General features: G+C 41.8%; 3 protein-coding genes across 3 annotated transcripts in view; all 3 read right to left on the bottom strand.

Annotated features, from left to right (window-relative positions):
* Positions 1-768: 768 nt before the first annotated feature.
* Positions 769-5,888, bottom strand: slc30a1a (solute carrier family 30 member 1a). Its single transcript, XM_063901924.1, has 2 exons — positions 4,975-5,888; positions 769-3,406 (listed from the first exon to the last, which is right to left on the bottom strand). The coding sequence occupies exons 1-2, from the start codon at positions 5,546-5,548 to the stop codon at positions 2,514-2,516; spliced, it is 1,467 nt and encodes a 488-aa protein (XP_063757994.1). The 5' UTR covers positions 5,549-5,888; the 3' UTR covers positions 769-2,513.
* Positions 5,889-6,933: 1,045 nt separating this feature from the next.
* Positions 6,934-10,828, bottom strand: nek2 (NIMA-related kinase 2). Its single transcript, XM_063901925.1, has 9 exons — positions 10,498-10,828; positions 9,501-9,718; positions 9,158-9,398; positions 8,966-9,048; positions 8,743-8,869; positions 8,414-8,648; positions 8,165-8,219; positions 7,955-8,031; positions 6,934-7,690 (listed from the first exon to the last, which is right to left on the bottom strand). The coding sequence occupies exons 1-9, from the start codon at positions 10,591-10,593 to the stop codon at positions 7,485-7,487; spliced, it is 1,338 nt and encodes a 445-aa protein (XP_063757995.1). The 5' UTR covers positions 10,594-10,828; the 3' UTR covers positions 6,934-7,484.
* Positions 10,829-14,896: 4,068 nt separating this feature from the next.
* lpgat1 (lysophosphatidylglycerol acyltransferase 1) overlaps positions 14,897-22,667 on the bottom strand; it is a 42,817-nt gene continuing 35,046 nt past the window's right edge. The window contains exons 7-8 of the mRNA XM_063902776.1: positions 18,421-18,527; positions 14,897-17,657 (exon numbers count right to left, since the gene is read on the bottom strand). Of these exons, the coding sequence (XP_063758846.1) occupies positions 17,506-17,657; positions 18,421-18,527 (259 nt within the window). The 3' untranslated portion in view covers positions 14,897-17,505. The remainder of the gene's footprint in view (positions 17,658-18,420; positions 18,528-22,667) is intronic.

Below are 22,667 nucleotides of genomic sequence, written 5' to 3'. Positions count from 1 at the left end.
ACTTGTTCTTCCTCTGCAGTCCCATGATGCTTTGTTTGTTTGACCTATGTTACAAAGCAATGCAAACAATTAGCTTTACTTCTCACACAGCACTGGAATGAAGGCTGTGTACATTAAGTGTTGTAAATTATGCCGAACAATGCTTTTTAAATCTCCTCTTTAATCTGCTTCACACTTCTTAGGCTAAAGTGGATTTAAAAGTCGAAAGTCAACTGAATATCAAAGTTTGGATGGGCAGCATTACAAAGAGTGGCTTAAAATCATTCAGACTTTACACAAATACTAATCTCAGATCCAAGTTTCAGTTTCTCGCTGTTGCCTCTATTAGAAAAGGATTTAAAATGTTCATAAAAAGCCATCACGCAGCACCTCCCATATTTAAATGGCATATTAATATGAATATGGAAATCTGCACGGTATTCCTGTTAAACTAGTTTTTAAGTGTAAATAAGGAATGGCAAATAAACGTTACTATAACAATAAACTGTACCAGATAGACTGCAGGCACGGCACTAACACAGACATCTCAGTCTGGATTACATCATATAATTGTTGAGGCATAATGTATTAGAACTTGTATACAGCTGGTAATCTTTAATCCCATCTTAATCTATTGTAATTCTGCAAAGTGAAATCTGAATTTCCCCCTATTGGGAATACTAAAGGTTAATCTTCTGCTATTTGTTGCTCTGACGTTGTTTCTTTAAATGATATTTAACAAATATGACCAGAAATGTTAGCATTGAATAATAAGGCAAACGACAAATGTTGGTTCATCAACTGTACCAAACAGCCATATTTTTTTTATTTCACAATGACACATTGGACAGGTACTGTAGATATATAGAATATCAAAAACACATCAGTAGATGTGTCATATCTAAAATTAAAAAAACACTTGTTTCAATTTGCACATAGAGCTCAAGTTTTAAAAGACACAGAATAAAAGTGACCGAACATTACAAATGAAGGAACGCATCAAAATACATTTCCCAGCACATATTTCTATATTGCATACACATTTTCTCAGGAGTGGAAATCTGAAACAGCTTTCAAATGATATATATGGTGATGAGGGGGTATTCAAAGGCCACCATATGGACTTTAACTTTTCAAAAACAGCCTGCTCAGCCGTCCAAAGCAGAGGACAGACGAACTTTAACATGAGTCACTTCCTAAACATCACGAGTAATGTTGGGGATACCAGCAGGTACTGGTAAGCAGCAACTGGAGCTCTCTGTGGAGCTCCTGAAAGTTGAACACCAGGTCTCAGTTTGGTCATGCAAACACAGCAGAACGTCCTGGAAATATAAAAACTCCCTCAGCATCAGCACGGATTGTGACATGGTGGCGAACACATTCATGAGGATTTTTAAATGAAACAAAACAGCCGTCATCAGAAAGCTTTCCAATACAGCCAGATACAGAGGAGGGTGTTTTATTAATGGCATACAGTGCTGATTTCTTCACGACAGACACAACCCACTGGCTCGCAAGGCATCTAATTTTGGAATGAACATTTAATTAGGTGACTGTGTCCGAGGTTCAGTTACACTGCGTCTACCAGTGCTTTACCCACAGCAGGTTTTTGTATTTAAAAGGCAATGTGAGAGAGGTTTTGATACGGCTTCTGTATCCAAATGATGACCGAGAGTAAAACTGAGCCAAGGCCAGAGAAAAGTCTTGAGAAACAAAAAATTATTATAAAACGTCACATTTGAAAAACTGACTACAGCATAGATGGTCTGTCCAAAAAGTCAAGACAGAGAAATTGCAAAAAAATGTTTCTATCGTCCAAACTAAATATTACAAACAGCATCTACAGAGAGAAGTAGATAATTTCTAATAACTTAAAATACTTAAATTATTACTCAATACAATACTCTTCCATTTGGGGACAGAGGGTAAGAAAATAGATCTGCTCAAAGCCTACACAAAAAAACAAAACAAAAAATAGGTAGACTCTTTGCAAACAGGTCCAAAGGCTAAATAACATAACCTAGTGATATGTGCTCCGACTTGCATGTGTTGTTTGTGTCCTTAAGACAAAAGGACGTCTCTCAGATCCCTCCAGTCCTGCAGTGAGAAGCTTTGGCACAGAAACACCATAGGACGAGATGACGCATCACAACACGGTGCTAATGAGGGACACTCATGCAGGCCTTGCTCCCGTCCTGGAGGAGATATGGTCAGTGAACCCCAACATGCATCGCCACCATACTGCCAGGGCAACAAGAGAAGGGGCCGAGTGACAGAGGAGAGGCTGGGAGGGAGGGGATTGAAGTAGCTATTCAGAGAGGAGAAAGATGAAAAGAAACAGCTGAAATGCACAACCACAGCAGAGGGATGAGGGGAGGATTTTTCAGCCATAACAGGGGGGCAATGACAGGGAATAAAAGCTCAAGAAAATGATTTCATTTCAGGGACACGGGTCAAAAAGATAACAGCGTACACGATGATTTCAGGATGGTGGTTGTCCAGCTTCTCCTCCGTTTCTTCTATCCCCCTCCATCTCACAGAGACGACTCCACCTCTCTGGTGACGGTAATCTCGGGTTCGGACCGGGGGAGCACCTCAACGCCTGCATCCTGCTCCAGCGTCTCACTGATCACCTCCAGGGCTGAGGCGGCAGCAGCCTTGCCGTCGCCGATGGCCTTCTTATCGTTTTTGTCCGCAGAGCCGCAACACAGCTTGGGGGCGCACTGAGTCCGACAGGAGAGCTCACAGAGGGAGTCTCGAGACTCAGAGCTGAACGTGACAAACTCGGGCTGGATGGTGGTGGCGTGGATCCCCTCGTTGTGGAAGAAGTCCTTGATGCGCTTGGCCACCTCCATGTAGGAAGTGGGGTCATGGCACTTGATGTGTGCCGTTGCGATGATGCGGCTGCCGGCCAGCTGCCAGATGTGCAGCTCGTGGATGGCCAGGACGCCCTCCAGACTCAGCAGCCGCTCGTTGAGCCGGTGCATGTTGATCTGCTTGGGCACGGTCTGAAGCAGAATGAGGGCTGACTCTTTGAGCAGTGGGTAGGTAGTGTACAGCAGTATGCACACCATGATGACGCAGAGTGTGGGATCCAGGTAGAGGACCCAGCAGGGGCCTGCAAACTTCATGGACGACACAGTGGGACCCTCCAGCAGGTCGACCAGCGTGTTATTGACGTGCTGGTGGTCCGTGGAGTGGCTGTTGATACAGGGGTTCATACACGTCTCGCCTTCTATACAGGGCTGCCACACGAAGGTGAATATTATAGCAGTGACCACCACAATGACCGAGCCAAGGGCGTCCCCCAACACGTGCAGGAAGACCCCGCGCATGTTGAGCTGCGACGCGTCTAGATCATGGTCCATGTCCTCAAAGTGGGGATTGCCATTCATCTGCACATCTGTGCTGTCTTTACAGCTGATTTCTAAAGATAAAAAAACAAAGGTTAGTTTAGTTCACTGGAACTGGAAGAGAACTTTTAATAATTACCTAGACTACAACAATACTAATATATACTAATACTAATACAATTTCACAGTGAGGAAACAGAAACAAAAATAGAATTTTGACTGTAAAAAAATCGATAAACAACAAAAAGATAATTCTGTTGACAAAACAAAGCTGTAACAAATTAGCCAGCAATGAGGGGATTCCAAGAAGATGCTATCAGTGGCAGCCAGTTGCTCAATTGCTCAGTTACGTCATTTGGGGGCAAAGCACAAACACATTTGAGACCAGATGTCAACCAGCGGTGTTATCCGTTGACACATGTTGGAGGTGCTCAATTCAAAGTCAGGAGGATGATGACCATGGGCAACTTCTTAAGACATGCAGTCTTTTAATTTTTCATATTAGTGTCTTTTCCTTGCAAACAATGCTCCAGCTTTCACTGTGCAAGACAACAGGTCCCTGGGCTGGTGCTATAACTGCTCAGTTCCACAAACATGAGAATCATGCCATGCTGGATTATATGCAAGAAAATTCCCAGCATGTTGGATACTAAACACAACAAAACCCCCACATCAAACAAATGTAATTAGCCATTGCAGGCTATTGGTAGCGTATACAACTCAGAGGGAATTGCACCTGAGTAATTGCTGTTTCTTCCATCCCAGGACACTGTCGGGTCATTTATCAGCAGCTAATGGTGTTGCCTGGGCCGTCGGCTCCACAGTTACACTGATGTATGACCCAGTAACAGCCATCAGTGTATGGAGGGGGTGGGGGTATTATTGAAACTGGCAGGGCCTAAGTGTGGGGGGAGAAATGTCCTTCTGTATGGGTTTAACCCTTCAGTGGATGAGGCGGAAGGACAGCCGCAAACTCAAATTGCTGTCTGTTCCTTTATTGTCCACACGCAGACACACAGCTCGTATCTGACCACCAGCAGCAGACAAAAGGACAAGTGGATTCTAAGCTATTCTTGCTGCTTCATCACAATTGAATGACTCCACTTGCTGTTTATGGGATAATGCAGGAGGTACGAATAACGAACGAGACCTGAAGGAATTTGGAAATATGAGACACTTTTACAAGTTTAAACATGTTAAAAAAAACAGGAAGTTACTTGGCTGAATCTGACAGCAGTTTCTAGAAATGTCTTTGTATAAGCCACCTGATGATGGTCATTCAAACAAAGCCTGGAACCTGATGCTTGTTAATGTCACTGAAGGGGGCCACGTTTCCATGGAATAAATGACCCTCCAATACATATCTGATAACAAACAAATGTGTCTCAATGCTAAGGCCATAGAGGAAACAATGAGGATTAGTCACTCAGACAGGCTGTCCTCAGGGCACACTGCAGATATATGTATGTACTGTTGTGCAATCTGCTAATAATGGAGACAAAGTCTGGCACATGCTGTCATGTGGGACACACACGGTTAGGACTCTTTATGCTGACATTACACAAGTTAACACACGAAAGACAAATAATGAAACAAAAAATCTAAAAACACAATGAATACAGCTTCTACAGTTTATACTCACCATTTCTAGGTCTCCCATCTCCTGGGCTGTTATGATTTCCCACCAAGTTGTTGGTCTCCTCTCCTGAAGACCCATTCCCAGAATTTTCGCACTTGCCGTTTTTACCCCTCTTGTTCTTATTTCCATGAGAGTGACCTCCATGAGAGTGTCCGTGTCCGCTGCCTGCGTGTCCGTGGAACAAGCAGAGGCCGAGCAGGTTGATCAGCAGCCCCGCCGCACCGACCCCGGCGACCATCAAGGGGCTCTCGATCGCATGGGGCTCGGTGAAGCGCTCCACTGCCTCCAGGACGATGGTGAAGCAAAGCGCCGTGAGGAAGACGGCGTTGACCAGAGCCCCCATCACCTCCGCCCGGATCCACCCGAAGGTGTTTTTGTTGGTCGCATGGGTTTTCTCGGCGAATCTCACCGCGACCAGAGCCACTACAAGCGCAATGACGTCCGACAGCATATGAAAGGAGTCCGAGAGCATCGACAGAGAGGCGGTCATCCGGCTGACCACCACCTCCACGATGAAAAACCCAAAAGTCAATGAGAGCATGCATAGCAGCCGGACACGGTTAGGCTCGCAGGCCATTTTCCCTATCTAGCAGTCCTTGGTAAGTAAAAACAGATAAAAGGTTTCCCAGTGTGTTCAGCTAGCTAGCGCTCCGGTTTACAACAAGCTAACGTAACCGTAAGCTAGCTGGCTCCCTGAGACAATACGATCGATGCTAACAGCGTCTTCACACACTGCTGTTATCCAGCGACGGCAGCATCACCAGGATACATATACGCACAACCACAGGCACACATTAATCCAAACGAGTCTAGTAACCTTGTGGGTAGACCGTGTTCGATACCAGCGTATTCTAGAAACGTTTGCCGACGAGCTCCCGTTTGCAGACGGCTAAAACTTTGCACCCGAGCCGGTAAACTTTCCACACGGACCACGGCACAGATGGGTACGCCCAGGGTAATTCCTATTGGTGGAGAGGACACATGCTCGAATCTGATTGGTCAAATTCTGCAACTCTCGCAAGTGGGCGGAGGAAACAAGCCAGACAACAGCCGTTGCTACGTACGCTAACCATCATGTCATCTCGCGATAACTCTCTAAAGTCACAAGATGAATTTACACATCTCAATCATTATGATTATACATTTTCATCCTCTGATTGAGACAAAAAAAAGAGACAAAAAACTGACAAATCAGTAAAACGGTATCAGTATCAAACTGAATAAAACATAAAGGAACCTTGACATAAATGCATCCTTGAAAAATAATGACAAAGCAATTGTAAGTAGTTGCAAAGACCATTTCTTAGTCATATACTTTTTGTAATATAAGGTGATTTTCAGCACGTTTTAATTGTATTAATTTCAATCATTCTACATTAAGTTGAGTTTCGTTTTGTTGTAAGTGAACAAGAGTGGGATCCTTTTTACATTTTTGCTTTATAAGTTTAGATGCTGATGGCTTATAAAGGCCTGATTAAAAAAGAATAGCCTTTTAAAATATGAAAGATCTGTCAATTAATGGCTTCATTTATATTTTGTCTCTGGTCTGCCTTTAATAACCCTTTATAATTGCTTTACTGTTAAACATTCTACATGTTTAAAAAATGTATATTCTTTAATTGAATTTAACCAAACATAACATAAATGTAACCATTAATATAATACTTATGTTTTCCCAGTTGGAAACCTTAGAGTCTTTTAATGTAATCAACTGTAGCCTTGTGGTCTGTTATTGTACAAATCATAGTATATAACAAATGTCACTTTTAATTACACACCTCTGATCTGCTATTAATCAAGAACAAAACGACATTCAGGTGTGAAGGCTGAGTTTCCTGTAATTACTGACAAGTCCCTCACACAGTGGCTAACTGATGACCCCTTGTGGGTGTTATCTGTCTTGATGAAGCACTCATTGTAATATCATTGTCATGTAAATGAACAAGTAACTAGTTTAAGTGATTTGTTTGACACATTTATTAAACAATATGCATGTATATGTATTTTTGCTACAACAAACGGAGCATCTTAGGCACGGATCATGTCTTTATGAGTAATGTACCCATCGTATGTTAATCACTTATAACTACAATTAGTAGTTCATTTGGTAATGTAAATACTTACATTCACAATCAGTCAATTTGCATAGTTCAAATGTTCACAAAGGTTGCTCTTAACTTATACTTTTATAACTTGTCTAAACACAAGTTTTATCATTTTGTGGGAGCTACACCTTGTTTCTGTGCATTTCTAAGCAGTTTGTGACAAACGTATATTCAACAGAATACACAGCACATTAACAATAACTATCTATACAATGACAACATCCACACAAACTTAATACAATTCTTCACACTACAAAGGTTGCTCTAACATACACATGAAAATGCAAAGGATTTAATCATTTGGCTTCACCTCTGAATCATCAAATAAATACAGCTTAATTTACATCCAGTTATAACGACTAGCCTTCAGAGGCTTTAGTCACATGTCAGACAGGGGTTTCTTTGAGATCAGCGGATGCCAAGTATCTGCCTGCTCTTGAACTGACACGTCTTTTCCACTTCATTCAGTGTCTGAGTGCGCAGTTTGGCTGCATGCAGCCTCCTCAAAATCATCTCCTGGGACGCCACACTTGGACGCCCATCAGGCCGCTGGTTCTCTTTGCTTTCACCAGCAAAGTGGACTTTCTTCTTGCCCGGAGAGAGGTTCTCCAAATCTAGGACCAAAGAGTAAGGAGTCACTGATTAACTTATATAACTTATAAAAGTATTTGCAATCAAACATGACAGCTAGATTTCAGATAGTCAGGGTGTGTAAAACATCTTTATTTGTGTATAAAAACAATCGTTGCATGAATAAATAAGTAATAAATATGATTTCAGTCATTCACATTCCAAACAGAAGCTTGAACCCATTAAAAGCAAGGTTCAATAGTAGTCTTGGTTCAGTACATCCAGAGGTCTCCGTCTTATTCCCATACCTATGTCTTTGTCATAGAACGGTGCCAGGTCCCTCTGCTTCTGCAGGCGGTTGCAATTCTTCAGTAAACTCTCTGCTCTGTAACCGTGGATCAGAATAAAGAGTGAGCAACAATCAGGTGGCAAGATTGACAATGTAGGGTAAGCAAAATAAATTCAATTACGTATCGATTGTTTTATTTCTAGCCTCCTAAAAAACAAACCAAGTGTACCTTGCAAGTTTCTCATTTGACAGTCTCTCACGGACACAAAGCTCCTGCTCTCTTTCTGTATGAAGGAACAAAAGACACCATTGAATATTTGCACACACTTTATAGAAATATCTGAATTGAAATAGATCAGTGCAATACTATTTACACATAAACAATGATATAGAGGAACAAAAATCACAACAGAAAATGCAGGTCAGCAGGGATCATACGCGTTTGGCATGGATCAAAGAAGAGTAGAAATAATCTTACGCTCCAGCCTCTCCTCACGTTCCTTCAGTGCCTTTTCTCGGTCGCGCAACGCCTGTTCCCTGAGTCTGAGCTCTTTGGCAGAGGTGGGTGTCTGTTCAGCCGCTTTGTTAAAAGGACAGTCGGAGTCTGCCGACCTCCTTTGGAGTCGAGCCTGTGCCCTCCTCTGCTCCTCAGCAACAGCCTCAGCCAACAGGCTGCTCTGGAGAATAGACTCTACTGAAGGCCTCAGATAGTCCTAACCGTAAAGAAACATTATTAATGAAGCCAACCTTCATGAAAACACAACCTGATTAGCTGGTAGTACATTTTCTAACAAAATCATTTCTAACCTTCAGGTTGAGCATTTTGCTTAATAAGTTGTTGAGGCCCTCAGAATACCGGTACGGGAGCCTTCTGAACTTCCCCTCCCTGATCCTTACTGCAAGATCTTTTTGATTGTAAGCAGTAAACGGAGGGCTAAACAAAAAAATATCCAGGGGAAATGTCAGATTCACAGTAAACAAACCACCTGCTGGGAAAATGAGCTCAAGCAGAGGAGTAAAAGACACTTACGACAATGCACAGAGTTCATACAGCAAGCACCCCAGGGACCAAATATCTGATTTCTCGTTGTATGACATCCGGTCTATTTGTTCCTGAAAGAAAATTGTGGCAGATTAGACTACAACCAGGAGGGGTCAAAAATCAGGTATAATGTTCACAAAAAGGGGTATTTTGGAAAGACAGCAGGTTTAAACAACTCACTGGAGACATGTAGTAAGGTGTGCCGACAAATGTCTTGGCAAAACTGGTGTCATGGTTCAGGATCCTCGCGAGGCCAAAGTCTCCGAGCTTCACATTCTGTTTGATGTCGAGGAAGATGTTTGCTGGTTTCAGGTCTCGATGAAGAACTGTTGCCCCGCCGTCACTGCGTCTGTGGCACTCCTTCAGTGCCAACATGAGCTGTGCCATGACTCGCAAGACAAACTGCTCCTCCAGATAACGTCTGCCAGGGTAAAAAACACACTTTCTTACCCCTGCATACTGTCAGGAAGCAGCTGCACAAAAAAACCAAAACATTTTACAAATCAGAAAAAGTATAATCTACCTTTCTTTGATGCATCGGGTGATGAGGCTGGACAGGTCCCCACCCTCACAGTACTCCATGACAATGTACAGCCTGGTGTTAGTCCGGTCTATGATGCGATCATAGTACCTCACTATGTTTGGGTGCTTGAGCTCCCTCAGGAGGTTCACCTCTGACACCAGCATCTGCTTCTCACCCTCTGCCATGGTGCCATAGTCCAGCTCCTTCCACACGAGGATCTAAAAAACAAAAACTTGATTATTCCATCCTGGTAGAGCGTAAATATTTGAATAAAAACATTCATTTATAATTCATTGTCATTAATGACAAGTCAGAAATGTAGTTTAATAACAATTAATAGGGTACAGGTCAATCAAGACAGAAAAAAAGACTGTAGCAGCAAATCCCCATAGAATACTGAATTGAGTTTTATGGCTTTCTAGTTTATCGTTTTATGCAAGGTGGTGGTTTTGTTTGCCACTTCTAAAGTTACTTTTGGACTTCTCAAATAACATAAGTCCATTATTTCAGATCCATGGTGTCATGGCCAGAGGTTTATTTGTCCACGTGAATGAGAAGCATTCGACAGTGTTTAATTAATAACACCTGTGCATGTTCCTGCTGACAAACAGGTTTTACATCTATCCAGAGTTACATTGAGTTCGTTTTGTTAATTATAACGTCATTTGATATACATTAATGTGGTTTTATTAATCAGCACATATTAACCCTACAAATCCTGAAATGAATGCCAAAAGAACATCGTACTATTTTCATACACCTATCTGTTAATATTGAACAGTTACAGCTAAAAGTATCACACAACACTGCGTCTTAAAGCCCGTTTTTTTAAGCGTTTAAACCAACTGAAGAATACCGTTAGCATTCTTTAACGTCTTGTCGCTGACAATTACAAAAGGCGTCATGGCTGCAACAGACTTCCGTTCAGGTTAACGAAGTTAGGTACCTGAGCTACGTTTCAAGTGGGGAGTGAACAAAATATTTGAAGATTACTCACTTTCCCATCGCATTTCCGTGTTATTTTCTGGCATTTTCCATAAGAACCTGTTCCTATGGTGAACAACACCTCGTAATCCTCAACACGGGAAGGCATTTTACCGTTTTCAACCGAATCTAACGTTTAAAAGTTACCCGACTTTTATAACGTTAGGATATAATCGGCTGTAAACATACAGTTAACCCAGCGACTTTAGAAACAGTCTTCAACTTTTCTCATGTGTTGGTGATTTCTTTTTCCCGATAAAGATGATTAAATACACCAAATGTTTGGCTTTTGGTCCTTCTCTCGTGTGTATTGCAGTCAACAAAACAGGAAGCGTTTGCTCGCCGTTTAAATTGGTGCCCAAATCCTCGATCATGATTGGTCTGCTCTCTCCGCACAGTGACAGCTGATTGGTCAAAAGGAAGATACAAGTTGTGAGGTTGCTAAGCGCCTGAAACCCGCGAGAGTAGAGCGGGTAGATGGTGCACGCACAGCTTTCCGCAGGGTGGCGCCAAAGACTAGCAGTCAGATCAAAGATAGATTGAGGGGGATTTCCCATTTATGTTCAACAGATTTCTATATAAATTATACCTTTTAAATAATGTTTTTAAATAAGTTGAGTGTCAATGAAATTAAGCAGTGCAAAACATAACCTTATCCTTAAGAGAAGGACAATTCATTTTATTTTGGGAATATTTTTTTGTTTTACCTTTACCCAATTAAACTATTCTGTTTATTTTATTTCTACACCCCATTTAGACATATACAACATGTCATTTCACTGATTTCATAATTTTTGTGACACACCCAGACACATTTTACACTTTAGAATGATCAACATTCACTTTTGTCTCTTGTTTGGTGAGTTTATCTCTGTGGTATTGGCCTTTCGTGGATTCACAATGATTAAATTGAATCCGTATTTTGTCTAGGTTCCGAATACATAAGGATCATATCTAGTTATACGTACTGAGATCAAGTTAAATCCAGCTGGTTTTAGCTGTAGGCCTATGTAGGCATGTTGTCCACATTTGTATTACATTTCTGATTCCCTGACACATAAAAGAGTAAAGCAGCATTGCATTTAGCATGTTTCAATTACACATTCTTAATTCCTACATTGGATAGATAAAAGACTATCTTTTATTACAGGTAGTCTTTGTTGTCTGATTGGTGCCTGAAATAAACACAGTTTTTCTGTCAGTAACATCTCCCTTAATGGGGAAGCCTCAGTAACAGTTGTGTTCAAATGATCCTCTCAGCCTCTTCCTGCTCTCTGCTGCCAGTGCCACACACTGACACCACTCACACCACCCAGAGAGAGCGCAGAGCCGGTCTGTCTGTTGGCCTGCCTCTGCAAAGGTCACTCCTACAAAGAGCTGGAGGAGTTTGGACATCAGCCAGGAACAGTCGAAGTGAGGAAGGGGGGAGGAGGGAGAGTGGAAAACTGACAGCTAAAAACAACAGAGACAGTCAGGTGCCTGAGGGCGGCCGCTCTCACGTCACTGTTAAAGGCCAGGGGTTGAGAGGGAGCGACAGACAGCTACATCGCAGGATAGCCTCCTCACCTCCGCTAGGGTCACTGTGATGCTGTAATGGGAGATACAGGAGGCTTATGGTGCGCATGCCATCTCTGACTCCCTTTCTCTTTTTGGTGCAGTTTAAGTCAAAAAGATTTCACAACACAAGATAACAAACACTAAGGTGGCATGTCAAGGACCCCTTAAAAGATATTTAGTATATATAATACACTGATGGACTCCCTCTTGTATCTCATGTACAGTATGCATGATGTACTGTATGTCAGGCCACCACTTTTAGAATACCTGAATTACAGCAATAGTAGCAATTCTAAAGGAAAAGTTAACAATTTCAGGAAAAGCAAGCAGAATGTTCTGATATACAACTAGAAGGGCAGCCAATATGGCACTGCATCGCATTTCTTAATTTTAAAGCCATCCTAGACAACAGTTTGTAATGTTTTCTTGACTGAATGGGAACCCTTTTTCTGCATTTTTTTGTAAACAAGTGCATGCATGTCACCGTTTGGGGCAAATGTACTTATTTGTATGTTTTGCATAACCCTACTCAATAATCTACTTTCCTGTATTCTTTATTAAAGTTTCCCTTTACATCAGAATTCACTCTTGCTCTGCTGGGACACCCAATAATGAGTTATGGAAATTGTTGTCACAAGACGGATTTGCATGAGGAGCATTTGATCCTAACAGCACCGAGGGTCCTACCCGCCGTCAGCCTGACAGCAGGAGATACACCGACGGCTGTTGCAGTGACATTCAGCCTGCTCCTTCTCTCCACAGCTAGATGTTTAGTGCTCACTGATTTGGGGGATGCTGCCTCCACCATTCACGAGGAAGCAGGCTTCAAAGCGTGACACTGAAGGCCTTGGAGAGCACTGACTGTGAAATAGTTCATTGCAGGTGTCCGTGCAGGAACATTGGAGCCTCTGCAGCGGACACAAAAGTCCCTCTGGAGTGCAATTTGTCTGTGGAATGTGGGTAACCTTAGTAGGAGCGGTACTGATTGCATGATGCATGGTGATGTTACTCCTGTATCTGTGTACCATGCTGAGCAACAGCCACCGTGGCCCCTGACTGTTAGCCCTTTGGTAGGTAAAGCTTCGTACATATTTAATCCCATTTTCCAGCTCACTTCCCGCTGTTTTTCACCCTCAGCTGCCATTGGCTGCCCGGAGCTTGTGGCCTTCCTGCAGACGCGAACCTCCCCATATGACTCCAGCTGCTTTTGAAATGTAGTCAAGTGCTGATGTAGTGCAACTTGACCGTCTCAAAGAAACATTCCAGTAGGATATTCTGTGAATGACTTGGGCAAGCATTTTTATGCCTTGGGGGTTTTCTCTTTCCTATAGTGTGATGTGGTTTTGAGCATGAAAATGGTCTGCAACGGCTAAAATACCAAACTTCCTTCCAGAGGGAGTTTCTCTCACACACTCCTGACATCACTATGTAACACTCATGCTTCTATTGGCTAGCACTCCAACACTTTGTTATGTGATATGCTTAGGCGTGGGACATCTCTAAGCAGTTTACCAATAACAACAGAGCTAACCAATCACAGCATACTGGGCCTTTTTGAACATTAAAAAGCATGTTAGCGTGACACAGTAGATGCACAAAATACATATACAGCCCCTTTGCCCTATCTAGCTAATCCACAATTATAGTGAGTAATCTATTGACTACATTCTGATAAAAACACATGATGCATAATTCAATAAAAAATTAAGCTTAATGTAGGTGATAACACTTTCTATATTGTGTATGTCTCAATAGCCCTACATACAAGGTCTTTACTTGAAGTACAAATATATACTAAGTATACTGTATTTTCCAAAGCATGACTCCCTGTACTGAATGCTGCTTCATTAAAACCTTTTTATTTCTCTCATGGCTCAAGTGGCCCCCTTGGTCCAATATCCGACCACACCTCCACATTTATCTTTCTCCACGAAGTCACACATAGATGAGCAGTGGGTTTGGTCCGAACAGGAAACGCTGATAATCTCTTTGTGGGGGAGGCAGCAGGGACAGTCAGTAGAGCTCTGCAGTCTTTTTGCTGAGAGTTCCCACAGACACTTCCAAGAAAGACCGATCGTCACCTCTGAAATCAGAGCTCTGTAATGTAAACCAGACCTTCAACAGCTGGTGAGCGACACCACAGTTAAACAACGGGCACAGGACGGAGCAAACACTGGCTATAGTTACCTGGAGATCACCCTCAGCCTGTAACTCGAAGAGAACATTTTAAGGTTGACATTTGGGTCTGATTTTCGACTTGTATATTCTACAGGACCTTCAGCCAGAATTGATGAAGAGTTTGATATGAAAGGAACATGCTTATTAGTTTGTTACAGAATGCAAGTAATGGTATGATTGATACCACTCCCAGTTTGTTCAATATAAGTTACCATTTTACACAAAATATATCCATTAAATAAGTATCTTGATCTTGATATATATGAAATTACATTCATTGTACATTTATTGATTGTATATGGTACATTTCGATAAAAAAAGTTGACCATATTTAAGTGGATTTGAGTTTCAGTATTACATTAAAACTCTTATACACAAACACTGAAAAGTAAAAATAATATTAAATAAATATGGCTACATTTATTAAAAAATATATATATCAAGTCAAGTTAGTGTCCAAATGTTTGTATAATATTCAGTAAAGCTAGTAACAAGATGACAAATAAATAAATATAGTTCCCCAAATACCAAACTAATTCAACTTTAGGTCTAGTGTGTTTATAAATGAAAACCTGTGACTGTAAAGGAACCGAACAGTAAGGGAATAACATTGACTGTGAAACAACACTGTGAATGTTATAAGGAATAAAACTTGTCAAAAGAAGAACCTTACACTGTTAGGATCTTTATGTTTTATTCCAGCACAAGTCTTTTGTGTTGTAAAATGGCTGTGTAGCTAGGAATTAAAGGAGAAGTACAAAATGGAAAATTACAGACAGCTCTAGAATAATTTGTTTAAATCCCTATTGTGTTTATTTCCTAAAACCACATCAAGGAAAAGCATTATTTCCCTGCCTTCTTTGGAAACATGGTCAGATAATAAAAAAATAAAATAAAAAGGAAAAAGGATGAAGCTTCATTTCAAGTCACTCTCACGACGGAGGGGAATCTGAAAGGGCCGCAAATTAATCACATCACCAGATTTAAATGTTACCTACTCGGTCAGGAACCCTCTTTTTTTTTTTTTGCATTTCACTCTAGCAACAGTGGCCCACAGGGAGGGCAGTAAATACTAAAATGCACCATTTATGCATTCGTTTATGACGACGATAATTGCTGCTCCTCTATAATTTTCCTAAACAAAGCAGGCTAAGCAAATTACTGAACTTTAGACGGGTACATTCGATAGAGAAAAGCTGCGTCATTGCAGGCCCTGCCAGAGTTTCCCTCACAAGTGAAGAGTGATCCCTTCTTCCCTCCCAGTTATAGCTCGACGTCATAAAACCACTTAATTTTTTACAAATGTTTGCCACAAGGGAGTGTGAGGAAACAGCATTATCTGGGATTGTGGTTCTACCTGGACATCAGGTAAGGCTTGATAGTCGAGGTTTTCCCACTAAATCCTGATTTTAAATGTACTATGGTACAAATTTGAAAGTGGGCCCATGTGTCGCTGTGCAAACGTTGTGTCAGCCAGCACGCGGACGTACAGTAGCTCTAATGTCTGAAGCACACAACAACTTCCAGGTCAGGAAATTAAATTAAATAAAAACAAAGAAGGTTTAACACTGAGAAGTGAAAGGGAAATTCCTCGCTTTCTTTTTTTTAAAAAACATTCATATTTTAAACTAAAATTCTCTGAAATAATCACGGACCAAAAGAGAGAAAGAAACGCTGCCGTCATTTCCAACAATTAAAACTCTTCCTCAGCTTTGTTATGTACAAGATTTAAACATACCATGACATGAGGACGACAGTTTCATGTAATTTAAAATGAAATCTAATTCGACCACTTGTGGTGAAATCGCCGCCGCACTCTGACGTCACAGAGCAACACGACATGAATCATATATATCAAAAGAGGGGGGGGGAAAAGACAACCACACACACTCACTTAGGCAGGTTATGCTGTAGATTTACAGTAATGACACCTATAGTTCTGTAAGCCAAAATCTGTATTTTAGAATGCTGAACATTAGGGTAGCTTTCTATAAAAATCATATTTTTCCCCCCCATGTCTTTTCCCCACCCGACGACACTAAGCATATGGCTTAAATATTTGTAAAACTATGTAGTCCAATGGGGGATAAGAGTCTCTGCCTTCTCAGTCTGGCTCGCTGAGATGATCCTTCAAAGATACTCTGCTGTGTGTAGCTGCACATGGTTGTGTGTGCATGTGTGTGTGTGTAAGTGTATGCATGTCGGAAAGCAGAAGGGAATCCACAAAGTTACTTTTTAGTTGATCAGACTGCAATTTCTTGCCCTGCGTGCCACCCTTTTTTTTTCTCCTGCTTTTAAAATAAAATTAGCACTACGGCACTGTCTCCTTTTCCTCCCTTTAACGTCTCAAACGATCCCTAAAACAAGCGCCGCATCATAGCCGCCGTTTCCTCTTAGGCTCTCAGCAGGGCTGCCAGTGTAAACATGATCCCCCTTTTCTCAGTGAGCTCACAATACTGCCTCGATAGACAGGCGACAAAACAGGAAAACAAAAAAGTCAACAAAAAGACATCAAGAACAAATACAATGGCCGTCGTTTTTTGGAGATATGCAGGTTAGGGGAAGAAAACAAAAAGAAATTAAAAACATTGACAGCTACCACGCAGGAATATTTCCTGGGACAGGGAGCAGTTAGGGCAGTATGGATCCTTAGTGCAATGAAGCCAGAGGAGCGGCGGGCTGCGCAGCCTCAACGTTCACACAGCCGCTCGCTCTGGAAGGTGTCAGCGGGCTGAAAGTGAGGTCCAGTGGGCTTCATCAACTCTCGCCAGGAAGAAGATTAAGGGCAGACATTATGCTTCTATTCACATGTATCCACTCACACACACGTTCATACATACTTTATACTCTGTAAAACTACAACGGCTAAAGCCTAGAGGGGAAGAGAGAGTTCGGTCCAGAGCGCGTCCTCTGGAGGAGTCCTGAGCCTCAGTTTTCGTTCACTTCCAATAAAAAGTTATGTCAGTGTGAGCGTCTACGTGTATGAGGACGTGTAAACATCAAAATGTGAGTCGTGACGAGTGCGAGAGATTATTCTGCTAGGCCGTTGGAGCGAGTGTGTGGTTTTAGGTTTGTGTGCAAGATAACTATGCCTGTGACCAGTTCCTTATTGTATTTGTTTTCTGTGTGTTCCTCATATGATTTTTTTGTTTTGCTATCGAGTCTCTCCACTGTTGTAAATGTACATTCATCCATCGTAGGGGGCAAGTGTGACGCTGGGCCACACACCAACTGATCCTGAGGCTTTTCCAGTGGTCCAATAAAGACTGCCGCCTCATCAGCGCGCTCAAAATAAACAACAGTAGAGGTACTGGAGGACGCTGTACCACGCGTAGCCCGAGGCGAACGCAATGGACTGGATAACGCACAGCCACACGGGGTCGAGGATCATCGGCCGGGGAATCGCCGCCTTCTGTCCTTCTGGAGGGGGGAATGATCCTGCAGAGGACGGAGGTACAGACCAGTCACTACTGTGTTCCTTAGGATTCAAACCAAGATGTTGTGATTTTAGGTCAAACAGAAATGGAACTCAAAAAGGCACAATAGAGCCTCTTTCATTTATTTTAGCTCAACAATATGATGTGAACATGGCATTACTCTGTCATTTCAGGGCTACTGGTTCAGGTGAGTTTTGACTGACTCATCATCACATGCAGTCAACAAAATGAGACAAAAAACACGGTTTACATATTTTGGGTGATAATAATCCTGCAGGTAAATGTCTTGGCCATGCATGCAGGGAACCTATTTTTTTCAATTAACCCTCATGCAAGACATAGGGTTAGGGTACAGGCAAAGTATCCCTATGAATAGAAAACAAAATCATAGAAGCTTTTAAAAGTCTAATCACAGCGGTTAGAGCTTCCAATTAGCCACCAACAAAAACTGAGTTGAGTACAAAGCAGTGCCAAACGGATGGATCCTCCTAAATGTTGTAAATGAGGGTTTTTAAATCCCTAATGGTGTAAGTGGGCGGCATAACATGATGCCAGGGCTGTATCACGGAAGTTGACAGTCTGTCTCCTAGCAACAACGGTCCTCGACTGTCACTCAAACATTGCTAAGGGAAACGCCCACTCAAATATGAGTTTATTAAATATGTTTTTTAAGCCTCTTTGAAAATTGACAACATATATATGCTCCACAGCTGCAGTGTGGTCGTATTTCACATATGTATATACTGACGGATGGAGGGACATACCTTTGTCGTAGAAGTGGTTCAGTAGCTCTTCCTTCTCCACAAACCTCTGGTACAGCCAGTCAGTCAGGGCCTCGGCCTCCACAGGAACCTCTTTTATTGGGTACATCCTGCAGGAGAAGGGAGAGACAGACCGACCGGGGGGTGAGATGAAACTCAAAAAAAGGATTACTCTCAGCACAAACCGCCTGCATTGATCTGTCGTGGTGGCTGTGGTCCCTGAGCGCAGACGTCTATGTCAGGCCGGAGTCTATTACAGCCGTCTGTGTGCTGCTGTAGCTGCAGTGTGTTTTGGGGATTCATTAACTGGCCGCCTCATCAGAGAGGGAGAGACAGAAGTGCTGAGGGGAGCCTGACAGGAGACAGACAAGTCGTGGAGCTCCACAAAATGGTTCGGTAACAAGTGTGTGGGAGGAGACACTGAAAAAGTAAAAATCAATGATGACTTTGAGAGGCAGCACCATTAGATTCTGCCCACCATTGAAACTGTCTTTCATCCGTGTGGGGGACACTGAGTGATTAGTTGGCTGCAAATAATGATTATTTAAATATATAAATAATATACTGTTAGATTTTGGGATAAACCAAAGAATTTCAGCTGACAGTAAAACGGCCCGTGGTGAACTCTTTCATTTTTCTTTGCAGAAGGGACAGAACATTTACTTGAAAAGTTGGTTAAACAAGGGCTAAATGTGGAAACAAAAAAAGCATGATATCCTGTTCATCCCCTATTATAAAACATAAAGTCAGAAAACTGTATTGGGAAGGCACTTTAAACCACTACGAATATTTATAAAAAGCCTTTCAAACCAAACGCATAACGGTGCTAAAGTAGGATGATTATGTGGTTCTGTTTACTTGCTACCTGACAATATAATCACAACAACATTTGATAGTAAAGGTGGATTCAGCTGTTTGTGCACCCTCAAAGGTATATAATCTCTTTGCAGTCGAGGACATCTTGACAATTGAGATGTAGAAACCAAAGAAAAGTCATTATTGTGCAGAATCCACCTCGCTGCCGAATAATTTCCTGTCAAAACTGACTTATTGATTCATCTTTATTCATTAGCCTGACTAACATCTAGTTGTAAATCTCCACTAGCTCCTTTAATTCCCATAGTATTTCCAGCTGGCTAAAGCAACCGCATATGACAAACCTATTTTTTTTTTAAAGGTTGTAAAAGCAATGCAGGGCCCCTGTAAAAACCCACACCGTGCTGGTGAGGAGTGTAACCAGAAGGGGTCCCCAGCAGGCTGTGCTGAAAACACAGTGGTCACCTTCAAACAGAGGTTACCATCTCCTGCCTCAGACCAGCGTTTCCTGCACTTAACATTTGCTCAATATTCCCGACTGGGTATTGTCCTTCGTAGAAGTACATATGTGGATTTGAGGAGAGCTTCTGTGAGAGGGAAGTAATAAGTGGTACGGTATGGATTTCCTGAAGGCATGGATGTGCTAAAAAGCAATTTAAGGAACAGGCAGCAGCACTGTTAGGATGATGTGGGTTAAATCCAGTTTAAGGACAAAGAGACCCCCCTTTATCCCCTCGGTTGTAGGTGAGAAAACATGACTTCATAAGCCATAATACCCTTAGTTAAAATAGTCAGGAGTTCTCCGACTGATTTGTTGGTTTAGTCTGTATACATTTTTTAATTAGTCATTTTTGTGCAGAAATGTGCATTTATTTTGATTATTACGACCCTTAAATCAAGCAGACATGTCTGATTTATGAAATAAAGCGCAACTAAATCAATCAAATGTTCATTATGTCACTTTTTAAGAAATGTGCCCAACAATTTCTGTGGTAATTTTCTGACATGTAAGGATTTAGTGCCTTTGTATGTCTTTTTAATTGGTTTTTGGGACAGATTTTCAGATGTAGCAATACCAAAATATATCAAAGCCAGCTCTGAGAAATTATAATAATTACTCTGACATTTTAAGGAGAAAATGATAATCAAGAAACCTTAATTGATGATGTAAAAAGTGTTAATTGCTTTGAATTGAAAATGATACATGCAATTAAATGTTAAATACACCAAAAACATTTCCAAAAGTTGTGTCCAAATGACAAAATGTAATGATATGACACAATGTAGTATATTCAGAAGTTGAACGTATGTTTTAGATGAGGGCAGGAGCAGACGGTTCAACAGCGACTGGTGTTTGTTTGTTACATTTATCCAGGGACTCTCTACTCATTATCCGCAGGTCACTGTGTGGGAGTTGCTCTGTGGCAAGGCAGAACAATGTCCTGTTTAAGTGGAGAAACTTGTATGTCCCTTTTAGCATCATAAACAGCATCACAAACTCCTGTTAAATCCAACCTACAGCTGACGTACATCCACCACTGTCTGTTAAAAGTTTGTAGTGGCCTCTTTAAAATGGAGGTAAGCTGCTGCGGTCGCCTGACCGGAAGATTCTTTAGGGTAGAGTGAGTGATTTCACAATGTTTCACCCGCATCGTCCGTGGATATATCAGGTGTCTTTACGTTACTTATAGTCACAAGCACTGATGCTTTCTCAAATACATTCAGAATACGGCTGAGAACAACAGTAAAATCAATGCCCCCTAATCGTGAGACTGATAGAATAACCGAAAATAGCAATAAAAGCAAAGTGAAATCAAGTACCACTCCAACATAAAAGCTGCTTTCCTGTAACTGTTGTGGCGATAAATGGTCATTTTTTATTGGCTGCACATGAAGTTCCCATTAAAGGGATAGTTGTTTTGTTTTTTAAGTGGGGTTATAAGAGGTACTGAAGCAAAGTCAGTGTCTAACCTTAAGTGGATGGTAGCCCCAAGTTTAGATAAACAGATTATTACAGAATATACTATTACTCGTCTTCTATTTTTGAAGTAAGACAGCGAAGGCAAATAAACTAAGCAACTGAGGCGGCGGTGAAACCAACAACCTGTTTTCTGCGAGGTAAGATAGTTTTCTTCAATGGCGTTTGGTGGCTTTAATCGTAGATCTGGATGATGATACTGTATGATGATGTTGAAAAGAGCGGTGTCAGTTCCCCGATGTAAATGGATGTGTGACTCCAAGGAAAGCGCTTCAAAAATATTCAAAATATAGTGTACACTTAGATTGATATTGATTTTTTAGGTTTTTTAGGTTGCTAAAATACATTTTGCTTTGGTCCCATCAGAACATTCCATTCCTCCGTCAATCTTCCGCACACAACTTCACTTGTATCGGTAAATGGTGCACTTTTCCTGAGACGTGATTGGTGATGGCGATGTTGCGGTCATTAAAATAGTAAATGGACGAATGATCAAATGCAACCCGTGCAAGCCAAGAGAGCGTTTCACACCTGCTGCAGTAGAGGACACCTCTACTCTTAAATGAAAACCGATAGCTGAGTAATCCTGCCGGGCTTCGGTCACTTATCAGAAGCATTTAGTGACTCGGGGAGCAGGTGGAGGCCACAACGCTTTCATGCAGCTGAAATATTCATGGAGGAGTCAGGATCTTTGGTGTCCAGCTGAGGTTCGAGGAGGCGCTGCTCATTTAGGTCTGCAGGATATAGACATGCTTGGATGGCGTACACCGTATCATTGGTTATCAGCCAGGTTTCAGTTGCAGAAAAACCTCACGCAGCCAAAAATGAACAGCATCTCGAAGTTCACACGGTTTATTTCCTGCTCTGAAATCAACTGAATCCACAGCTGCCTGGCATGGCGTTTTAAATAACTGAAAAACTCATTGTTTTTTTGTTTAATGTTGCCAATTTATTTTTAATTCAATTGGTTTTGCTCTGACGGAACAGCTGTGGTATTTCTCCCAGAATCATGCCACTTTCTCTGCATTATCACCTTAAAGAAGAAGTACAAGTTGACCTTTACGATGAAGCAGCAGAAACTGTATTACTTATCCCCATGAAGAAATTCAGCTCCACTTGAAGTACTTTTTATGGTGAGCAGTTCATTTTTCAGCATGTGTGGATACCTTGGGAGTGATGGGGCTTTAAGGTGCTGGCGTGTAACAGGTTGTAACGAAACATCAGCGGTCCAGTTTCAGCTCATTGGAATCAAACGGGCTTTGATCGAACAGCGTATGGTTACCCCAAAGATATGCTGGGATTTTGTTGACGGCCGAGAGACAAATTGAAACTTTATATTTTGCCGAGTAAAACAAACAAGAGTATGGCGGTATGTGTTGTACCAGGAGGCGCAGTGGCACGTTACACTAGAGATGGTAGTAGTGGTGGTGATGTGTTGGCATTAGGCCACGGCAAC

This window comes from Eleginops maclovinus, chromosome 15 (assembly GCF_036324505.1).
Source record: "Eleginops maclovinus isolate JMC-PN-2008 ecotype Puerto Natales chromosome 15, JC_Emac_rtc_rv5, whole genome shotgun sequence".
Taxonomy (NCBI): Eukaryota; Metazoa; Chordata; class Actinopteri; order Perciformes; family Eleginopidae; genus Eleginops; species Eleginops maclovinus.
This window is presented reverse-complemented; position numbering and strand designations above follow the sequence as displayed.